General features: G+C 56.9%; 2 protein-coding genes across 5 annotated transcripts in view; one reads left to right on the top strand and one right to left on the bottom strand.

The window, feature by feature from the left end:
* The window catches only part of SLC5A10 (solute carrier family 5 (sodium/sugar cotransporter), member 10), a 68,665-nt gene that overhangs the window by 657 nt on the left and 45,514 nt on the right, over positions 1–22,494 (bottom strand). For 2 of the 4 annotated variants that reach the window (XM_011955008.1, XM_011955009.1), the window contains 4 exons: positions 7,863–7,970; positions 4,838–4,988; positions 447–615; positions 96–311 (listed from right to left, as the gene is read on the bottom strand). In XM_011955008.1, the coding sequence (XP_011810398.1) occupies positions 96–311; positions 447–615; positions 4,838–4,988; positions 7,863–7,970 (644 nt within the window). Of the gene's footprint in view, positions 1–95; positions 312–446; positions 616–4,837; positions 4,989–7,862; positions 8,019–22,494 lie in introns of all 4 variants that reach the window. The other 2 variants (XM_011955007.1, XM_011955010.1) reach the window with 2 other exon arrangements.
* FAM83G (family with sequence similarity 83, member G) overlaps positions 15,463–22,494 on the top strand; it is a 34,972-nt gene continuing 27,940 nt past the window's right edge. Inside the window, exons 1-2 of the mRNA XM_011955006.1 lie at positions 15,463–15,548; positions 16,097–16,746. Coding sequence (XP_011810396.1) covers positions 16,225–16,746 — 522 coding nt within the window. The 5' untranslated portion in view covers positions 15,463–15,548; positions 16,097–16,224. The remainder of the gene's footprint in view (positions 15,549–16,096; positions 16,747–22,494) is intronic.

Here is a 22,494-nt window from a genome sequence, read left to right as displayed (position 1 = left end):
GCTAGAAAATTCAGAGTCAGAGCGGGTTGGGGATCAGAATAGGATCAGAGTAAGAAATGGTTAGGGGTCGGGGTCAGGGGTCAGGGCTGGCTCACCTGGACACCCTGTGGGGGTGGGGTCAGCAGGCTTCCAGCCACCACAACAGCACCACTGAGTACGAAGAGGGCAACAGCGAAGTGCAGGTAGTGGATGCTCCCCAGGACGGACGGCCGCGTGTCTGGCTCTCCGCAGGGCGGGGCTGGGTTTAGGAATTCCAGGACCAGCCTCGTGGCCCCCACCACCAGCCCTGCCATCAGGCCCCAGAAGGCCCCCTGGGGAGGAGGGAGACAGGGCATGTGGGGCTATGGGAGGAGGACCAAGACTCCCCCCACAGGCAGCAGGGAAGAGCAAACTGTGGCATGTCCCTAGGGAGAGCAGACCACCAAGTCCTGTGCCCCGACACCCACCTGCTCGTTGGCACGTCGCCAGAAGATGCCCAGGACAAAGACTGCAGTCACTGGTGGGGCCAGGGAGCTGGTCACTGACTGCATGTATATGAAGAGTTGCCCGCTGTTGGAACCCTGCAGGACAGGGATCCAGGCCACACTCACGCCGATGAGCGCCACTATGACCAGCCTGTGGGCAGGTGGAAGGCAGGCAGCGGTCATCCTGGGAGGTTCTTCCTCAGCCCTCTCCCACCTCCCCTGGTCACTCAGACTTGTTCTCTAATCTTTCCCCTGCTACCCCAGCCCCAGCCTCCTCCCTGGCCTCTGGTCCATGCCACTGGTGACCTGGCCAGTCCTGCCCTGCTCCAAACCCTTTGGCAGCTCCCTGGCTCCTGCAGGTGCAGCTCATGACTCTAAGTGCTGTCTGCTCCTTCCCTGCCCTTGGTTCTCTGTGGAGCCAGCCCTTGGAGCTCCGCCATGGCCACCCAGCCTCTCCCTCTTGTCTCTCCTTCAAAGCACCTGTCCCAACCACTACACGCATATTTACGTGGGTGTCTACTTGTTTACTGCCTGTCTTCCCCTCCCGACTGGAAGCACTAGGAGAGCAGGAGCCTCATCCCTTTAGTTCATTGCTGTGTCTTCCAGCATACAGTAGGTGCTCACTAAGCATTTGGTGAGTGCATGAATGACCACTACCCCCACATCCGGGCCAGACTGACTGCCTGGTAGTTCTTTGAAGACACTAGGCTTTTTCACACTGGCCGGCTTTTGCGGGAGCTGGGACCTCTGGCTAGCACATCCCCACCCCTACAGGCCTGTGCCGCACATCCTTCACAGGGCAACCTCCCTACTAAGGATGCAAGGTTTGGAGCCAGAGGTGTGGGTTGGGGTTAGAGCCTATGCTCCCCAGCTGTGAAGCTGGAGCCCTGCTGGGCCAGCATGAGCCCGTCCCCTCCTGTCCCCTGCGTGTCAGCTCCTGCCCACCTCTCCCCTAGGCCAAGAGCCCTTCCACAGCAGGCACATGCTTCACTTGTTCATCCAATAAGCCACTAGCGAGGTGCCCACCTGGGTAGGACACTACCCTAGGATCCCCAACTGGGCGATGAGTGGGACCTAGTGCCTGCCCAGCACTCAAGAGTCCAGCAAAGAAAACAGATGAGCCTGTTACCTACACTCAGGGCTGGGCTGCAGCAGCGCAGGGGAAACATCAATCTAGGAGGGCTTCCAGGAGGAGGCCCCCCCAAGAGCCTTGAGGGGCATGGGACCCAGCTAAGGGGACAAAGCTGGGGCATCTGCTCCTTCCTGGCTGAGCCTCTCACCCCTGTGTCCTGGGTCAGTTGTCATTCCTCACCCCCAAGGTGGGTGGTGGGTGACCCACTGGAACCCTGGCTGTGGTGGCAGGGGTGACAGAGGCTATGTGTTCAGCTAGGGTGGGTCCTCTCTGCGCCTGTTCGTCTTCCTCCCTCCCTTTCTTCCCTTCTAGGCCTGAGGGAGAGGGTGGAGGAAGGAGGTGCCACCTTGATTAAGGCTAATTAACCCCTAGCCAGGCAGGCAGGCAGGCGCTGCCCTCATCAAAGGCCGAGGGGGGCCTCCATTAAAGCCCGCCCACCCCGCCCTCTGCACACAGCTCTCCCGCCCAACACCAGACTCTGCATCTCTGTGCCAGGACCTGGGCCACTCCAGCCAGGCCCTCGCCTTCTTACGCAGCCTTCTTACCTAGTCTGCCAGAGGACCCCCAAACCCAGAGGCTGTTCCTTCTGCCTGGAATGCTACCCCCTCCCATGCCACCATCAGGGTGGACAGTGCCCTCCAGCATCTCTCTGGGCTGCAGCCACAGTTACCGTGGAACCTCTCAAGGAGGGGTGTCTGAGATCTCTCTGAGTCCTGTACAGGGTTTCTGGGAGGCCGTGGGCCCCATTTGTGGACTGAACAGCCGGGAACACAGACAGGGGAGAGTGGGGAGGGCAGTGGCAGAACGTTGGACTGGGGCGTGGGGGCTTGGGGCAGGCAAATAGCCAGGGAGTGGTCATCGTTGTTCCCCAGCCTGTGACAGCTCCTCCAGCCTCCGCTCAGCTGGACGGAGCCATCAGGGTACCGGCATGGCCCTGCAATGGCCTCCTCTCCAGGCCTCTGGACTGTTGGTCTTCTCTCTGTAAGCCTTGCCTCTCCCTGACGGAGGCTCCTGTTAGGCCATTCACCCTACCAGAGATCCCACGGGGGCCTAGGAGATACCGCTCCAATGGTAGTGGTTAGGGCAGGAGGAGGCTGAGATGACTTTGAGGGGCTGGGGGTGTTGAGGGTATCCCAGTGCTGTAAGAGGGAGGGGAAGTCAAACTGGCCAGCCTGACACCTGGCACGGGGCCCTTTCTGCTCTAACCAACTGGCAGCTGAGAGAACTGGGGCCCAGAGAGGGTGAGCAACCTGCCCCGCACCACACAGCCTTGTGCCCTGCTCCTCAGGGAGGCTGAACTCCAGGCTTGCAGGGCTGGGGACGGGGGATTGACTTGGCAGAAGAGGTGGAAAGGAGAGTCAAGGGCATGGGCAGCTGTATGGGTGGGTGAGCTGGCACAGCAGGAGGCCAGGTCAGGACTTTGGTTACAGGTGGGAGTTTGGGTGAGGAGACCAGGAAGTAGTGGGCAGGGGACATGAGGGCCACTGGGCAGGTAGAGGGGCTACCAGTGTCACACACTGGGTGGCAGAAGGGCATCCAGGTCCCAGGGCCCAGGATGCTGGAGCATGGAGGGGCTTAGAGCAAGGTCTGGCCGCAGAGGAGACGCATGGTCAGAGAGGGGCAGGGTCTTCCCCGGGCCACGCAGCTTCTGAGGAGAGGCAGGGGAGCCAGAGGGGGAGAGGTGGTCAAGGGGCCAAGTGCCCAGGACACAGGGACATGGAAGTGTCCTGCCCAGTGAGAGGTGGGAGGCTCCTTGTTTTGGAGGATCCTGTGAGCCCGTGGATGAGCTCACTCGCACCAGCCTCTGACATGTCCCAACATGGCCCTTCCGACCGAAGCCTGACTGTTTTGCATCCCCAGGACGGCTGCCTGGAACTCTGAAGGAGACCCCACCCCCAGGATGGGTACCCTGGGCTCCTGACCAGGGGGTTCACTGTTGGCCAAGCTAAGTGCCAGAAGGCTGGAACCCTGACCAGCAGAGTGTGGGCCACACTGCTCAGAGGACAACAGGAGGGAGGGACTGGAGGGGCAGGGAGGGTGCAAATAGACAGACATGTGCGCATGGGAGCTAACCTCTGAGGATGTAAAGGCATAAGAATGATAGAATGGACTGGGCACACTGGCTCATACCTATAATTCTAGCTCACTGAGGTAGGTGAATAACATGAGGTCAGGAGTTCGAGACCAACCTGGCCAACATGGTGAAACCCCGTCTCTACTAAAAATACAAAAAGTAGCCGGGCGTGGTGGTGGGAGCCTGTAATCCCAGCTACTCAAGAGGCTGAGGCACGAGAATCTCTTGAACCTGGGAGGTGGAGGTTGCAGGGAGCCAATATTGCACCACTGCATTCCAGCCTGGGTGACAGAATGAGACTCTGTCTAAAAAAAAAAAAAAAAAAAGAATGATACAATGTACTTTGAGGACTCAGGGGAAAGGCTGGGAGGGTGTGAGGGATAAAAGACTACATACTGGGTACAGTGTACACCACTCAGGTGATGGGTACACCAAAATCAAAATCTTAGAAATCACCACTAAAGAACTTATTCATGTAACCAAACACCACCTGTTCCCCAGACACAGCCCTGGTCTGCTTGAAGAGCCCAGATACGTAGAGAAGGGTGTCGGGGAGGTCTCTTGGCCTATAATGGCCACATGTGCTGTGGGAAGAATCTGGCAAGAGTTCCTGGGGTATGAAGGGGAGAGGGGCTCATTCCTTGGTTGAGGGTCTCAAGGAGGACTGCATGGAGGACGGGACACAGGTAGAGTCTAGAAAGATCAGCGTGAGTCATCAAGGTGAAAAAGGAGGGAACAAGATGGGCTGGGAGGAAACAAGCCGGAGCTCAGTGGGGCCAAGGCCATGGAGGCTGAGGGATGTGGCAGGTCAAGTGTGGCCAGTCCTGAGTGCTAGCACGGGGGCCCTCTGTGGGGCAGCTGGGAACCATCAGGAGGAATGGGGGCCCAGGTTTTGGGGGATATAGAGAGATCTGTAGCATGGCTGGGGAGGGAGGACTGGCCCTTGCAGAGGGAATCCAGCTCGGGGGTGGAGATGCATCCCAGATGAGGGCTGCGATCACACAGAGGTGGACAGGAGAGCAATGGGAGAGGTGGTATGGACGGGGTACACTGGGCTCTTCCCTTCACTCCTCCCTGACATCCACCTTTCTCTAAGTGGCAAACTCCCACTGATCCCTCAAAGTCAGTGCTGGCGCCCACCCCCGTACCGTTCCCCCACCCCCATACCGTCCCACCAGCAGCAGCTCTCGCTCGCCGGAGCGGGGCCGCAGCCGCCTCCAGATGTCCATAGTGAAGAGGGTGCTGCTGCTGTTGAAGATGGAGGTCAGCGACGACATAAGCGCGGCCAGCATCACTGCGATCATCAGCCCCCGAAGACCTGGGGTGGGACGGGGGATGCGTGACCCTGTCTGGTGACAGCCCCGGGAGCCCCTCCAGCCTGGGGTCTACTGCCTGAGGCCTGCCTGCCATTCCCATGCCCCTCCAGGCAGAGGGCCAGGAGGGAGAGAAGCTGAGGAGGTTTGAGGTGAGCAAGACCCAAAATGAGGTGACTGGGGAGGCCAAGGACAAACCGTGGGGACTTCGGAGCTGGCTGCTTGAGCCCTAGGCTTGCTGGCAACCCTAGGCCCGACTGTAATTACTCATAATGCTGAGGCCGCGATCAGACCTCTCCTTTCTGCAGAGCCTGGCGTTGACAAAGCACTTTCACACCCATGCCTCCGTCTGAGGAAAGCGTGATTAACCCGCCTGACAGATGAGGAAATGAAGCTCAGAGAAGGGAAGAGATTGCCCAGGGACTCACAGCAGGCCAGAGGCAGAACTTTGGGGTGCGGTGGGGTTGGTGAGGAAGGCTTGGGCGGGGCCTTTGCTTGAACGTCACACCCTGGGCAAGATGCACACCTCACCCCAGCATGCAGTGCCCCAGTATCTGGAATTTTCCACCCCTTCCTGTGCATGGCAGGACCCAGCAGGCATAGTGGATCCCCTCTCTCCTTGGCTCTGTGGTTTTCCAGAGTGGGAGTGAGGGCTGCCCTAGGAGGTACGGGTAGCATTGCTGTGAAAGGCCTTCTGGGAGTTGTGGGCTCAAGAGGGCCTGGGGGTGAGGAACCCTAAAGAAGGTGGAAGGATGCTGAACTGCTCGCTCTCTGCTGTGTGGCTTCAGGCTGGTCACCTCCCCTCTCTGGGGACAAGTTCAAGTCTGTCTACAAAGACTCCTACAATTTTAAGCAACTCCTTTACCTCTACAAACTTTTGCCCGTCTGTCCTAGGATAAGCCTGGCATTGGCCTCCCTGTCCCGAAGGCACAGCCATTTATTGCCTGGCTGGGTTGTCTGGCCTCGGTTCTGCGTCTGATTGGCTGTGTGACTTCCAGGAGTCTCTGGGCTCTCTGTTCACTTGTCAGAAGCTGACTAGGATGGAGCCCAAAGGAAAATGAGTCAAATCACAGTTTTCCCCAAAACATTTCTCCACCCGCCCCCTTGTCTTGCTCATGGAGATGGATGAACTTGGAGCTTATTCCATCCATTTCTTAGAGAGGGAACTCAGGGCCTAGAGAGGGACTGTGGCCCAACAATGGCTCGGTGTCAGCCCCGGGGGACTTAGCGAGTCCCCTTGCCCAGAACAGAAAAGCGAAGCCCTTGGGTGGGAACCACAGCGTGGCCAAGCCTGCCTTTTCCCAATGTCATTATGTTTAATCCCAGCAACAACACTGAGGGGTGGGTAGATGCCATTATCTCCAATTTACAAATGAGGACACCCATGCTCCAAGCAGGGAAGTGACATGCCCCAAATTTCTTGGCCAGCTAGTGGCAGAGCCAAGATCTGATCCTAGGTTTGTGTACTCACTTCCATTAGGCCTGAGCTCTGCAGGAGGGAGGGAGGGAAGGAGAGGAGGAAAGAGCAGGGTGGGGCTCACCTGAGGGACTGAAAGCTTCCAGGAAGAGGGAATTAGAGGGAGGGGGTCAGAGGGAGGGGGACCAGGGAAAGCTCCAGAACCTGAGAATCTGTACAGGAAAAGCTCGGGCTGCCAAGGGCTCAGGAAACTGTTTCTGCTTTTTGCTTAGGGTTGAACCTCCCACACCCCTTGATATGTTGCTTCCTCCTCCTTGCATACCTCCTGTGATGGGGAACTTGCATACCTCCTGTGATGGGGAACTCATCACCCCACATTAGAATGGCAGGGATGCTGCTACCACGAGAAACATGGAAAAAGCCAAAACCTGCCCACTAGTTCTACCTGTTGGCTTGCAGTGTCTCAGGGTGGGGCGGTGCAGAGGATAGGCACTCCTGCCTGCAGATGTAGTGGGGGGTCCTGAGCTCCTGATCCCAGCAGAGTAAGCAGTTTGTGTCTTGGGTTTGTGTCTCAGTCACTATATAACCTCAGACAAGTCACTTTCCCCGCTGTGTGCCTCAGTTTCCCCATCTGTAAAATGGAGCCAATAACCCTATCTCATAGCATTTAATGAGAAACTGTTAGTAAAGGGCCTGGCACCCAGTAGGCATGCAAGAGAAGAGACTGGGTGGCCTTTCTGAAGAGATGGTACAGCACGAGATAGGAGGTCAAGGTGTGCAGGCAGATGCGTCGGGTCAGCTTTGCAGCTTACTTGCCATGTGACCTGGGCCAGGTCACTTAACCTCTCTGGGTCTCAGTTTCCCTGTCTTTAAAATGGGGATGATATAGGCCAGGTGTGGTGGCTCACGCCTATAATCCCAGCACTTTGGGAGGCTGAGGCGGGTGGATCACCAGAGGTCAGGAGTTCGAGACCAACCTGGTCAACATGGTGAAACCCCGTCTCTACTAAAAACACAAAAATTAGCCAGGTGTGGTGGCACAAGCCTTTAATTCCAGCTATTTGGGAGGCTGAGGCAGGAGAATAGCTTGAACCCGGGAGGCGGAGGTTGCAGTGAGCTGAGATCACATCATCGCACTCCAGCCTGGGCAACAAGAGCAAAATTCCATCTCAAAAAAAAAAAAAAAAAAAATTGGGTTGATACTAACAGCACTAGGGGTTCCCGAGAAGAGGAGGCCAGTGCATCACCTGGGAAGCCCTGGGGATGGTGGTGGCATGCAGTGGGTGTTCGAGTGCTTTCTATTGTGAGTGCTTCTGTTCTCCTCTCCTAGGAGCAGAGCAGCCCACCTGGATGTCACCCAGCATTACACTGGATCCACAGTGGCCTCCGCAGTCCCCACACTCATTGGGCCCCAGGTCACACCCCACGCCCTCCACCCGGACCCCCACCCACACAGCCTCACCGATGGGCATCAGTTCCATGACCAGCTTAGGGTAGGCGATGTTGGAGCAGCCGACCTTGGCCCCGCAGGCCCGCAGGCACTCGGATGGCACCACGCAGCCCACGTCATCTGTTTGAGAGAGGGGCACTTGGTGTCTCTCCCCATAGACATGGGCACCTGGGGTGGGCAAGACAGGGCTGGGGGCAGGAGCCTGGCCCAGACCTGCTCTGTCAATGCCTCTGACCTGTTACCATTTGGCCCTGAGCCTCAGTTTCACAGGGGAGTTTCACTGTTTTACAGTTTCACCATTTGATCCAGCTGCCCTACCCTACCATCTCTACCCCCATTAGCTTTTCAGGAGCCATGGGGAGGGCATAGCCTCTGAAAATCCTTTTCCCTGCTGTTCTCCATCATAACGCTTCTCCCTGATCCCACTTTCCCTTGGCCAGGGGGCTCACCTGCCATTGGCTCTGCTGTGTGCGGTCCGCCATTGGAGTCTAACTGGGGCCTGAGCCTCCCTTGCCCCCCTCGTCCCCAGCCATTCTTCCCAAAGGGGGAAATGGAGGCTAGAGAGGAGAGAGCCCTGAAGGATAGGCCCTGCCCCAGGCCCTCAGCCTATCCCCTGGGCTTTGTGTTCACTCAGCAACAAGTCGACAAGTGGCATCTGTCCATGGGCAGCCAGCTTGAGTGTGCTGTCACACAGCTGCAGCTCAGGCAGCAGGGCTGTGGTTAAAGCTCAGGGACTGGCAAGGCCTGCCTGCTCCAGCTTCCTGGCTTAGGACGTGGGGTCAGAGCCCATCCATACCTCTGTCTCCAACCCTGGGGTCCAAGCTTTAGGCCAGGCTATTTCCTGCTGCTGAGCCGATGCCCAGGACTCTCCAGCCGCTCAGCCTCTCAACAGTCTGCAAGACCCTGGGTGATCCAGACCCTCGGCCCCTCCCCGCAAGTCCCTCCTCGCTCCCACCTGAGGCCTGCCCCAGGCCTCCCCAGAGGACTGCCTCCTTCCCGAATTCGGGTCTGTCCTCCCCACCCCATTCTCCATCTGTCCCCTTGCCCCACATCGCTTTCCCTCATCCCTTGTCATCCCTGGGAGGACTTGGACATGTTTATTTGGTTCTTGCCACTTCCCTGTGGCAGGCGAGTCCTGAGAGGATGGGATTTGCCTCATGCTATCTCCCCCATGGCTGGGGTGGTGCACACGGCTCATCTGTTGAATGAATGAAGGACTCACGAATTTCCCAGGCTCAGGCCAGATCCCAACTGAACCCTAAATCCAGGCATCCCTCGGCCTCCTGCCCTGTGTGGGGCAGAACCCCAACCCGCATCCATAGCCTTGAGGTGTGGGGCTCCCCTCACTGCTCCGCTCAGTGAGATTTTGCTGGTGTTGGCAGTTGCGGGCCTGACTTTGGTCTAGTGATGTAGGGATGGAGAGAGTTGACCCACATTCACTGTTTCCTTCCATAAAAGACTTTCTAGAAACCTTTGGTCCCTGCTCCCGGAGGTTTTCAGCAGGGCCCAGAGTGCAGAGCTAACCGGGAGATGATGATTATGGGGGAGTTCAGAAACAAGTTGACTGACAGCGCTGCGGTGGCCTGTTAGGGGCAGGCAGAGTTGCAACACAGCAGCTGCAGGGGCGGCCGGCATTGACACTTCTGTCTTAGTGCTCCCTGTGTAGGCTGCACCCTCCAAAGCCCCTTTCTGATATGTCCCTTCTTAGATGCCCAGACCATGGGGAAGGGCGGGCCTCAGACCTCTTCCTCCAGGCCAGCTGGGCTGGGGCAGTGTCCTCTACCCTGGCACCCTTGACTGTGTCCCAGTCTCCAGCCCAGCCTGTTTGAGCTCCAGGCTTCCTGGACACCAGGTTCCTGTCATCCCCCAGGCACCTCCCTGGCTCCTCCCATCAGCCCCCAGGCCCATGGCTTCTTCCCCCTCCCATCTGCGGCCCACCCTGCCCAATCCCAAGCTCCTCCCCAGCCTCCTGTCCATCCTCTCCACACTTTGGAATCACAGCTCTCAGCATATCACTTATTTCTTAGGAACCTCCTCCCTATCTCCACCTCTCAGCCCATGGCATCCTGAGGGGGAAAAAAAAAAAATCCTTTCTATGGCGTTCGAGGCCCTTGACAATTGGTCCCAGAACCTCCCATCCCAGTACCGTGCACCAGCCACCCTGACCTGCTTGCATTTTCTCACACACACCCAACACTTGGATGCCTTCATGCCTTTGCAGACACAGTCCCTCCTCCCAGGGCACCACCGTCTGTCTAACACCCACCCCCACCCTTGTTTACCTCCTGCTTCAAGGCTCATTGCAAAGGGCTTGTCCTCTTAGGCCTTCCCTGACTCTCCCACCCCCCCAGGCAGTAGCAGCTTCCTCCCATAGGGCTCCTAAGGCCAAAGATTGAATCACGGTTGTTTGTTTACATAGTCTACCTTCCCCACCAGGACTGAAGCTCCCCAAGGACAGACACTAGGTTTGAATCATCTCCAAGTCCCAGGTATGGCCCAGAAGAGACTTTCTGGGAACACTAGTTGAATGAATGAATAAACTGCATGATGGGGAGGAGGGAGGAAAGGTACAGGAGGAGAGGAGGAGTGGGAGGAGGGATCCCAGAAAGAGCACTGTTTGATCTAGCTGCCCCATCCTACCACCTTTACCCCCATTAGTTTTTCAGGACCAGAAAGGACATAACTTGCCTGGGGGATACAGTCAGATCCAAGACAGAGCCAGGGACCCCATGGCAGAACTCTGAGGCCACTGGGGTCCAGGATTCAGAGGACAGGTGATGGGCCACTGCTGATGGGCTTTGAGCCTAGGCAGGCAGATTGGCACTCAGAGGACCCAGCCCTCCTGGGAGGGATATGTGAGGTGTTGCAGCCATATAATGGTTCAGAAAGCCGGAGTCAGGAGATTCTTCGTGAATTTCTTCAGCCCATTCCAGGCTCTCGGCATGGGAAACCTCCCTGAGTACCACTGGTTTGACTAAGTGTTTGTGCTGAGCAGCAAGAAAGAACAACTTCTTTGTGAGAACAGTGGCAGTGGTGTCACCATTGAAACAGTCCCCCGGGACTCCAGAGTAAGCAGCCCCGGGGAGGCGGAGCGGGGGGCAGTGAGAGTTGGGGAGCTGGCAGGGGTCTATGGGTTTGCCAGGGTGCTGGCTTCTGCAGGTCTAGGAGCTCCCCACTGGGCCCCACTTTTGCATCAGCCCTCCGTCTAGCCAGGGCCCACACCAGAAGCTGGGGGTTGCCCCTCCTCGTCCCTTTGTCTTCCCTCCCCATGGCCAATGCCCAGTCCTGTTTCATTATTGCACTACCTCCTCGCTGTGCCTCCTCCTAATCCACTCCCACTGCAAGCAAGCAAAGGGAATTTCTTAAACCCACCAATCCACCCACACTCCTCCCTGCTCACATCCGCTCTGTGCCTCTCCAGCCACTGTAGGAGGATCACAGGCTCTAATCAAGGCCCTCCCACACCCCTTGCTATGGCCACCTCGCTCAGCCACCCTCTCCTTGACTAATTTCACCCAGACTTCTGGCACCCCAGGCTCTCCTGGACACCTCTGGGTCTCTGTGTTTGCTGTTCCTTCTTCCCGGAACACCCTTCCCACCTTCTGCCCTTCCCTGGGCTTATCCCAGGGAACTTACACTCCTTCTTCTCAATTCGTTATGGACGTCTGAGCCCTTCAGGCTTTGGGGCTATATCCTCCACGGCACCAATAACTCTGCCCTGTGACCGTCCTGCCTCCCACCCAGACTATGACTATGGGGCCTCAGGGAAAAGTCTGGGTCTCAACAGTGCTTAGCACAAGCAAACATACGGTAACTTCTGCCACTGTCTGTTGACTGAGTGAATGATTTTCTCCCAAGGAGGTCACTGGACAGAGTCCCTTGAGGGGTAATCAAGGTGCTCTCTACTCCCTAACTAGGCTCGGCCCATTCCCGGTAGCCAGTCCGGACACTGCTATTGCAGGAGGGAGCAGGAGAAAGGCTCCCAGACCTGAGTTCAAATCCAGTTATCAGCCAGGCAGAGTGGCTTACATCTGTAATCCCAACACTTTGGGAGGCCGAGGCAGGAGGATTGCTTGAGGCTGGGAGTTCAAGACCAACCTGACCAATATGGGGGACCCCATTTCAATTAAAATACAAAGCCTGGTGAAAGCATGTCTTTCCCCCAAAAATTAAAATTAGCGAGGTGGTTCGTGCCTGTAGTCTCAGCTACTCAGGAGGCTGAGGTGGGAGGATTGCTTGAGTATGAGAGGTCCAGGCTGCAGTGAACCGTGATTGCACGACTGCACTCCAGCCTGGAGGTGACAGAGCAAGACCCTGTCTCAATCAAACAAACAAAAACGACAACAAAACAAACTCAGCTCTCCCAATCCCTTGCTGTATGATCTTGAGTGATTAAGATCTCTGAGACTGGCCAGGCACGGTGGCTCATGTCTGTAATCCTAGCACTTTGGGAGGCTGAGGTGGATGAATCACTTGAGGCCAGGAGTTTGAGACCAGCCTGGGCAAGATGGCGAAACCCTGTCTCTACCAAAAAATACAAATATTAGCCAGGTGCAGTGGTGCGTACCTGTAGTCCCAGCTACTTGGGAGGCTATGGCACGAGAATCGCTGAACCTGGGAGATGGAAGTTGCAGTGAGCCGAGATCAGGCCACTGTACTCCAGCCTGGGAGACAGAGCAAGACCCTACCTCAAAAAAAAAAAAAAAAAAAAAAAAAAAAAAAAATCTGTGAGGCTGTCTCCTCCTCTGTAAAAACTCTTCTGAGAACATCTATAGGTCAAAAACCTACCCTCAATCTAAACTTCACACCTAATACAAAAATTAACTCAAAATAGATCACAGATTTAAATGTAAAATGTTAAAAAAAACTATCAAACTTTTGGGGAAAATAATAGGAGAAAATCTTTAGGACCTAAGTCTAGGCTGTAAAAGTTGATCATACATATTGGGTCATTCTTGTCTACAAAACTAAAACAGAGGTAAGAGGCCAGTGGGGGAAAGCACCCAGGGTACGTAACATTATTCCAAAAATGCAATTCCCTGTGAGTCTGGCTGGTGAAAGAAACGTCCTGCTACAGCCTGAAACCAGTTTTATCTAGAGCTGCTGAGATAACTTGCTACAAATATAGGACTAATTTTGCTTACCACTGTCACTCACCAATCAGAACTCTCCAGGTCCCCAAACCCTTACTAGTGCCAAGGAACTTTCTCAAAGAGCACTAAGTAACATTTCTGCTTTTTAGAAAACCTCTAACCTTTGTTGTGTTCTCCAGACACATGAAAGACCACCCAGTCTTTGTGCATGCCCTGAATTGCAATTTTTCTTCCCAAATAAAACGTTAAATGTAGAGATTCGTCTCTACATTTTCATTTTGACTTCAACAAAGTGAATAGTTCTTAGACTTGACACCAAAAGCATGATGCATAAAAGGAAAGATTGATAAACTGGACCTCATCAACATTTAAAACTTTAGCTCTGTGTAAGACACCTGCAAAGAGGATGAAAAGGCAAGCTACTAACTGGGAGAAAATATTTGCAGAGCACATACCCAACAAAGGTCCTGTATCTAGAATATATAAAGAACTTTTGAAACTCAACAGTATAAGCCTGGGCAACATAGCGAGACCATGATTCTACTGAAAATAAAAAACAATTAGCCAGGCATGGTGGTGCACACCTGTAGTCACAGCTACTCGGGAGGCTGAAGTGGGAGGACGGCTTGAGCTCAGGAGTTTGAGGTTGCAGTGAGCTATCACCATGCCACTGCACTCCAGCCTGGATAACAGAGCAAGAGCCTATCTTTAATAAAACAAAAAAGTAAAAAAGTTAAAACTCAAGAGTTAAAAAATAGACAATCCAATTAGAAAATGGGCAAAAGTGGCCAGGTGCAGTGGCTCACGCCTGTAATCCCAGCACTTTGGGAGGCCAAGGCGGGCGGATCACGAGGTCAGGAGATCGAGACCATCCTGGCAAACACGGTGAAATCCCGTCTCTACTAAAAATACAAAAAAATTAGCCAGGTGTGGTGGCAGGTGCCTGTAGTCCCAGCTACTCAGGACCCTGAGGCAGGAGTACCGCTTGAGCCCAGGAGTTCAAGGCTGCATTGAGCAATGATTGTACGTACCACTGCACTGCAGCCTAGGTGACAGAGCAAGACCCTGTCCCAAAACAAACAAAAAACTGGTGAAATCTAAATAAACTCTGTGGATTGCACCAGTGTCAATTTTCTGGCTATGATATTATTGTATTATAGTTATGCAAAACGTCGCTACTGGGGAAAACTGGGTGCATACAACCTTCCTGTTCATCAACTGCAGAAGTGTGGGGGTGGTGGAGGGGAGGGTGAGGCCTTGGACTCTCTTCCTGAACTCCCCAGCCTCTGTGCATTGGTAAGAACACAGGGAGAAGCTGAGGCGGCTCAGAGAGGGTCTTGCAGGGGATCCACAGTGGCAGAGGGGCTATAAATGGGTCTTCGGGACCCTCAAAGCAGGGCTCCCCCGCTGGGACTACCTCCCCTCTCTGGCCCTGGGGCAGGGGAGAGATGCAAATATGTGTGCCTGTCCCCCCAGGGCCACTATGTTTAGTAGCATAAAATCCTTGGGGGGCTGTATGGCAGAGTGTAGGACTTCAGGCTTGAGGGGTCAGTGATGGGGACCACAAGGATGCTGGGCCTAGGAGGCCAGTCATTGCCCAGGGCAGTGGACTCAGAGGCAAGGAGTCCTGATGGGCCATGAATGGTGGAGAAGGCCTTGGAGGAGGGGGGTTTGAGAGCACAAGGCCTAGAGATGTCACCAGCCTACGGAAGGAGCATCCTTAAGGGCCCCAAACCAGCCCCATCCAGATCCAGAGCAAGTATGGGGGATGGGAGGAAGGGCTGGGCCTGGTGCCTGGCAGACTGGCTGCGGCACGCGATGGGGTGGGGGCTGTTTGTTGGGCCAGGTTTAATGGGCTTTGCTGTCCCACTCTCAAAGCCTGCCTTCAGATGTGGTCTCCACGCTCCCCATAACCAGGGTCCCAACCCCAGGGGACGCTCAGCAGAGAGCTGGGCCTGACCCCAGCCCACAGCTGCCCTCTTGGCCCCTCCCTGCCCTAGGGTTCAGGTCGGGTGCTGCCCGCCACGCAGAAGCAGTCCGGGGACCCCTCCCAGAGGGGCTCAGGGCTCAGGACTGAGAACTGGGTACCTGCTCAGGAAAGCCCAGAGGTTGGGTCAGTCAGTGCTCTATCCCTGCCTGGGGGCTCCCAGTCCAGTACCCTAAACCTATTTCCACAACTGGACAGCTGGGTATCTACACAGCCGCACGGACTTCCCGCCACACCGGCGACACTGGACACAGCCAGGGTTGATCCAGGATCACCAAAAGACCCTGGGGACACAGGGGGTGCCAAGGCTGTTGACCCGCTGTGTGACCTCAGGAAGGACACTGTCCCTTTCTGGGCTGGGTGTTCCAGGAGCTCTTGGGCTTAGGCCTTTGAGTTTTTCGGAATTCGGGCGCCAGGGGACAGTGGGCAGTGCGCCCGCCCCAGGTCTGTCTGCCTGTGGAGGGGTGAATCAGCTTCCGGCCCCGCCCCGGGCGGCACGTGACCGCAGGTGGCGACGGTGGGGTGGGCGGGGCGGCCCTGAGTCACCGGTGCTCCCCCTCTCGGCCTCGCGCCGCCGCCACCGCCGCGTGTGCGCCGCGCTCCGCCCGTGCCCACTCGGTAAGCAAGTCACAGCGGCGCCCCCGGGATCCCAGGTCTCGAGGGGCGCCGCCGCCCCACAACCGCACTTCTGGGTCTCCTGGACCCCTCCCAGAGCCCCGGCCTCTTCAGGGCAGGCCTCCTGGGTTGCCGGCACCTGGGAATTTTAAGACCCCTCCCTTACCCGGAAGCCCTCGGTTTGCGGGGCGCCGCTGTGCCGGGGCCGCCTCCCACTCTAAGAAGCTACTGGGAAGTTCCCCGGCTGCCCTAGTTTCCCTCAGAAGTTGCCAAAACTTCAGGCAGCTCCAGAAATCTGGGATGTGGGTTCCCTGTCCCCTGCACATAGAGGCACGCTGAGCCCTGGGATGTGGCCCACGGCTCCCTGCCTGCTGTTACGATCCCTTACTTTCTCCCCATCCTAGTCCAGTGCCCCCTACCTCATCTTCCCAGTCCCAGCCCCAGCCCCGTCCTTCCCACGCCCACCTGAGCTCCCGGCCCCGCCCCCCGCCGCCCCTTCCCGCGCGGCCCGCCCTCGGCGCCGAGCCGGGCTCATCAGGTCTTTCTCGCAGGTTGCTCATGGGCAGAGGAGCAGAGGCCGCGGAGAGGCCCCAGAGTGCGCGGTGCCCCAGCCGGGCCGGAGCTAGGAGCCGGACCTTGCCCACCCACCCGCGGCAGCAGTGCCTGGGCAGGCGGCACCATGGCCTTCTCCCAGGTGCAGTGTCTGGACGACAACCATGTGAACTGGCGCTCCAGCGAGTCCAAGCCCGAGTTCTTCTACAGCGAGGAGCAGCGGCTGGCGCTGGAGGCCCTGGTGGCCCGCGGCCGGGACGCCTTCTACGAGGTGCTCAAGCGGGAGAACATCCGAGACTTCCTCTCGGAGCTGGAGCTCAAGCGCATCCTGGAGACCATCGAGGTGTACGACCCGGGCTCTGAGGACCCTCGGGGCACGGACCCCTCCCAGGGGCCCGAGGACCACCGGGTCGGCGACGGAGAGGAAGCCAGCGGGGCGGATGGGGTCCCCGCCGAAGCTGAGCCGTTGCCCTCCCTGGAGTACTGGCCCCAGAAGTCGGACCGCTCCATCCCGCAGCTGGACCTGGGCTGGCCCGACACCATCGCCTACCGCGGCGTGACCCGGGCCAGCGTCTACATGCAGCCCCCCATAGACGGGCAGGCCCACATCAAAGAGGTGGTGCGGAAGATGATCAGCCAGGCACAGAAGGTGAGGCAGCGTGGGGACTCCGGGAGCCAAGGCCCAACCAGCGACCGGACCCCTCAATACAGGCTCACTCAGAGCCCCAAACGGGAACCCAACATGGGCTTCTAGGGATCTCTGCTGTTTCCCTGGCTGCCTCCTAGGTGGAGGTTTCCCCCCCACCTTTGTGGGGATCCGCAGTTTCTTTGCAGGATAGGGTTCCCAGGTCCTAGCAGGTGACAGTGGGCTGCCCTGTCTCAAAGGGCCTCTCTGTATTGTTGCGGGGTGTTTCTGGTTCCCCAGAAGAAGGCACCAAGATAGGGTGGAGTGGGGAGGGGAGGAACCCCCGGGGCTTCCTCTCACTTTCCCTTAGAGTGGCTCTGCTTCACTGTGAAGGCACCCACACACGGTGAGCTCTCTGGTGGGGAGAGCTTTTGTTGCAGGGTGAGGGGATACGCATGGTCCAAGTCCATCTGAGACTGGCCTGGAGGTCCTGGTTCGACACTGCCTGTTTCCTAGCTGTGCTGAGCAACTGGGAGCAGATTGCCACCCTCTCTGAGTCTCTTTGTGAGCTTTGCAATGGTGGAAACTTTCCAGGCCAAGATGCACGGTTGAGGGAGGTGCAGCTGTGGAAGTGGAGTGAGTCCACTTGAGCATTGTCCACCTGAATTTTGCCACCGGAAGGGACCTCAAGCCTTCTTTGGCCCTCCCATTCTCCACCCCTTTTGGGCTATGCAGTGCCCTAGCTGTGGGGGGCTATTCTTGGCTGACACACCGTCACACATTCTGAGAAGGGGTGCTTGCCAATTGCAGAGACAGCTAGGCCACTGCTGGACAGCTGTGACCATGAGCAGGTGCTAATGCCTGCTGCACGTAAGTACCTTCTCATCGTTTCCAAGCACATCTTGACTTGATAGATAAAGCTTGCCTAGTGAGCTGTGTTGAGAAGGGGGTTATGAAGTCAGGTCTGGGCCTCAGGTTGTGGGATGAGGTCTTCCTAGCTAGGTCTAATCCCTTTATACTTCCAGTCCCAGAGCAGAGCAGCCAATTGCACAAGACCAGAATGCTGGCTTCAGGGACCATCCTGGCTCACTGACGGGGCCTTGGGGAAGTTTGTGGGCAGAGAAACCAGAAGTGGGTCAAGAACTGATGAGGTGACCCCGGTGGCTCCTGGCCCTGGCTCCAGTTTCCAGGAAGGTGGAGTCCCTGCCCAACAAGGAGACCAGCTGGGTCAGCTAGCTGGGTCGGGATGCCTGGACCCCAGCCTGACTGCTCTCAATTCACTGACTGACCCTGGGCAGCTTTGAGGCTTCGGGTTTTTGGTCTATAAGATGGAGGTGGTGTGGATAAAAGCTGCATCTTTGGCTATTGTGAAGATGGAATATCGGGTGACAAAAGTAAGGAAGGAGTTAGAGGAAGAGGAGGAGGAGGGGGAGGAGGAAGGGATCTTCACAGTTTGCAGGCTGAGAGACCCGCCCCACACCTGCCATGGTGTGTGGGAAGTGCTGCTGACTTCTGTGACTGGTGGAGATGACTGGCTGGAGGCTAGAGAACCCAGTCCCCACAGAGAACCTGCTGGGATCCCATTACCCAGCCTCCACTTCCATCTTGAAAATGAGGAAACTGAGGCCCTGGGTAGGGGGACTTGCTGTGCCAAGGTTCCCACTCCTCTGTGCCTCCCCTCCTCGTCAGAGACAGGAAGGAGGCAGATGGCAACAGCCAGAGGGTCTGCTCTCTCACAGACAGACAGATCCCCCACCCAGCGATGGGCCAGACAGGGGCTCCCAGGGCCAGGGCTTCGCCTGCTGACTCCAGGTTCCTCCCTGAGTCTCTGGCTACAACTGTGACCCAGCCACTCCATACAGTCTCATGGGCCACCTGGAGCTTCCTTTGCTTCCCACAAAAGCCCCACAAGGTAATTAGTGTCACCTAAGGTGACATTGCCTTCCTTTACTTCCCATAGGTTATTGCTGTCACCTGTCTAAGGTGACATAGCCAGGAGGAAGCTGGTCTCCAGTTTGGGTGCCAGTCTGTCTACACGGCCCCACAGTGAGTGATGTCCTCGAGCCTCAGACAGATGGGCCCTGCTCTCTGCTTTTCCAGCCCTCAGGATGGGGCACTCATGCTGAGACTGCTCCCCACTCTCAGACCTCAGGGAGTCCTCAAGCGTCCCACAGTGGGGGCCTCAGAGGCAGTAGAGACTAAGCCCCTCATCTGACAGACAAGGACACTGAGGCACAGAGAAGGACAGGGATTTGTTCATGACTCCACAGCATTGTGGTGAGCCAAGCCCCTGCTTTCTGCCCTGGGCACATCCTTCCCTGCCCCATCTGTCCTGGGACCCGTGGCCAGCATGGCATATGTGGGCGGGGATAATAACAATAGCAAGTGCTGATTGAGTGCGAGGCACTTTATAATCTCAGCTAGTGTTATCTGTCCCATTTTTCAGATGTAGAAACTTGTTAGTCCCTGCCCAAGGTCACCTAGCTAGTTCTCGGGTGGAGGGGTGGGGACCAGGCCTGTGTTTCCCTCAAACTCTAGGCTACCCCTTATGCCCTGGCCCTGGCAGGACAGAGTAATAGGCAGGGGCTGGGAGGGGCAGCTCATCCAGGCCACTGCAGTCCGCCAGCTATCCTGCCCGGGCTGCTTCCCAGGCTCACAGGGGCAGGGCCGGGACGTTGAGGGATGCTGACGATGCTCTTTGTCTGCCCGCCTGCCGCCTGCCGGGAGCGCTCCCTGCCTTATCTCTCCCCATGAATCACCTTTCCTGCCCCTGCTCCCGCCTCTCCTTCTCACTCTGGTATCATGTGGGGAGAACTCTGCCTGCCCCCTGCCTGGGTTGGGGATCCCTCTGCCTGGGCCGCCTCGCCGCCACCGGGGGCTTCAGGCTGGGGCTGCTGGGGCTGAGTCAGGACAGCCCAGCCCGCCGCCTCCTCACTCACCTTACCTGTTGTCAGCACAACAGGCAGACCCTGGGGCAGGGAAGTGACACAGCACTCAGGGGAGCGGCTGTGTTCCCGTCAGGACTGCTGTCAGTCCCCACTTCCTGACCCCCTGGTCCCAAATGATTAGAATGGAACTAGTGGACAGCAGGACTAGGAGCCAAAAGTCCGTGCTCTGCCTCCGCCTGACTGTGTGACCTGGAACAAGCCCCAGCTCCTCTCCAAGCCCCGGCCATCCCGTCTGTAAAATGGGTACAGGTCTTGAAGACTGTTAGGGGCCCCTTCAGCCCTGATACCTTGCTGCCCTGCGATCCTAGACTCCCCTGGGACAAGAGGCGGGTGGGTCCCGGGTCTCACTCCCAGCACCTTGTGCCCTCCAAGCCTAACCTCCAGCCCTAGTGGGCTCCAACTCCAAGATGGAAGGTCACTGCCTGCCCCTCCCCCAGCCCCAGGAGCCATGATTTATCTGGGAAAAAACCTGCTGTGGGGTTCCAACTGCATACCAGAGGACGGGCCTGTAGGATCACGCCTGGGAGGGGCGAGCCCCGGCCTCGCTCAGCTGCAGCCTGAGAAGGGGTGAGGCTGGGCTGGGTTGGGGCTCCCTCAACGAGAGCTGGATGTAGATGTTCCAGCTGGTTCCTCCAGCAGGTGCTGAGCCCCCCTCAACATGACACGGCATGGGGGCCCTAGCAGGATCGCTCACCAGCCCCGGGGTGAAGCCCCAGGAGCAGGGATGGATCACACCTTCCTTATTTCACAGCTGAGGAAACTGAGGGAGGGTGAGGCGCCGGTGGCCAGGGCCAGAACGCTGATCTCTGCATGCCAGGCCAGGGCTTGGGAACAGACCCAGAGAAATAAAGTCGAACCTAGGTTTCACGATGCCTGATTCACCCCACCTTTTTTCTGTCAGGCCCCTGCCTTCACACGCTGAAGTCCTGGCCCACAGCTTGGCTCTGGGAGAATAGAAGCAGCTTAATGAGGTGCTTACTAAATGCCAACCCCGTGCCAGGTGCTGAGCGGGCACTTTACCGTGCTGTGTAATCCTCGCCACAACTCTGGAAAGTAGGTGTTGTCTCCATTGTGCAGATGAGGAAACTGAGGCTTGGTGGGGCTCGGAGGTGGCAAATAACTTGCCTGAGGTCAAAGAACTGATATCTGGAGGGACTGGGCTCAGACCCCCAGTCTGCAGGCCCTGAGCACACCCCATTCCCTGGAGAAGCAGTGTCACTGTTCCTTCTGAGCCCTACCCCTGCATGGGAGCACCAGAGCCTCGCTGCTGGATCCTGCTGTTTACTGATTCAGGACAGTAAAAGCGTTTTTTTTTTTTTTTCCTTTTTGAGACAGAGTCTTGCTCTGTCACCCAGGCTGGAGTGCAATGGTGCGATCTCTGCTCACTGCAACCTCTGCGTCCTGAGTTCAAGCGATTTCTCCTGCCTCAGCCTCCTGAGTAGCTGGGATTGCAGGCGTGCGCCACCATGCCCAGCTAATTTTTGCATTTTTAATAGAGACGGGGTTTCACCATATTGGTCAGGCGAATCTCGAACTCCTGACTGTGTGATCCACCCGCCTCTGCCTTCCAAAGTGCTGGGATTACAGGCATGAACCACTGTGCCCGGCAGTAAAAGCGTTTTCATGAGACTCCTTGGCAGCTAAATACTGGGCTCTCTGGAGGAGAGCTGGGACGGGGACTCACAAGAACAGGGTGAGCTCTGTGGCCTGGGGACCAGGAGGAAGGCCACTCATTGCATCCTTTAGTTGGGCAGTGCCAGGACAGCTCCCCACACTGCCAGAGGCCACAGGTAGCCCAGTTGACACCTTGGGGGGCCCACAGCTGGCCCAGGCTCCCACCATAGGTCAGAGAGTGGGTGAGGAACCATCTGATAAAGGAATCCCAGGTGTTAACTCCTGTGCGCTCCAAAGTCTCCCTTCCCCGTGGCGCTTGCGTCTTAATTAAGAGTTTCAGGAGAGTCGGGAGCAGCCCTTTGAGGAAGGAGCTCTAAGGAGAGAGTGCCTGCCCGTCTGGGCACTCCAGTGGGAGGGGCAGCTGCTCAGCCACCAGGTTGGCCTCCTTCCCACGACCCCAAGAGCCAGGGCCTGCCGTCATGTTCATATCACAGCTGGGGAAACCGAGGCTCAGAGTCAGCTGGGGCCTTCATAAGGTTACACCAAATGTCTTAGGTATGGCTGAACCTGAATTGGGTCTTGCTGGTTGGAGAGGGTCTCCCTGAAGCTAAGGGTCCTGGCCCCCGGGCCAGCAGAGGGTACTGGTCCCACTTAGCCACTCGCATGCTGCAGGACTCTGGACCTCAGTTTCTTCACTTGTAAAATGGGGATCAGGCCTTGTCTTGAAGCAGTGACAGACAGGAGCATCCAAAAGCACTGAGCTACCCTCTGCCTCACGAGCAGCTGGGGAGAAAGATGGGGTCTCGCCCTGTGCCATGGCCCACGTTGGCCCCAGCCTGGCAGGCCCTAGCCTGGGTGGGCTGTCCTAGTCCCCTTTAAGGGTCTGAATGACCCTTGGCCTCGAGTACCTTGCCAGGTTAAATGCCATGTGGGGTTGTGGGAAGACAGGCGTCCATATTCCTGGGACCCAGGCATGAGCCCCAGCTCTGGTGTTATCTTTAGTGGTTGCTTGGAGATAGTTGCTTGGCCTCTCTGACCTTCTATTCCTTCCTCCTCAGTGTCATGGTGGTGTTAACAGCTAACACCTGCCTCATAAAGTCATCGTGAGATTTAAATGGGAAAAAGTGGGGTGTGTAAAACACTCTGTGTCTGGCATGGAGCTGGCATTGGTAGATGCCAGATCTCTCCCCTCACCTCCTCCACATTCACT

The sequence above is a fragment of the Colobus angolensis genome, unplaced genomic scaffold (assembly GCF_000951035.1).
Source record: "Colobus angolensis palliatus isolate OR3802 unplaced genomic scaffold, Cang.pa_1.0 Scaffold392, whole genome shotgun sequence".
NCBI lineage: Eukaryota > Metazoa > Chordata > Mammalia > Primates > Cercopithecidae > Colobus > Colobus angolensis.
The sequence above is the reverse complement of the archived record's forward strand: the minus strand, read 5'-3'. Positions and strand labels throughout refer to the sequence as shown.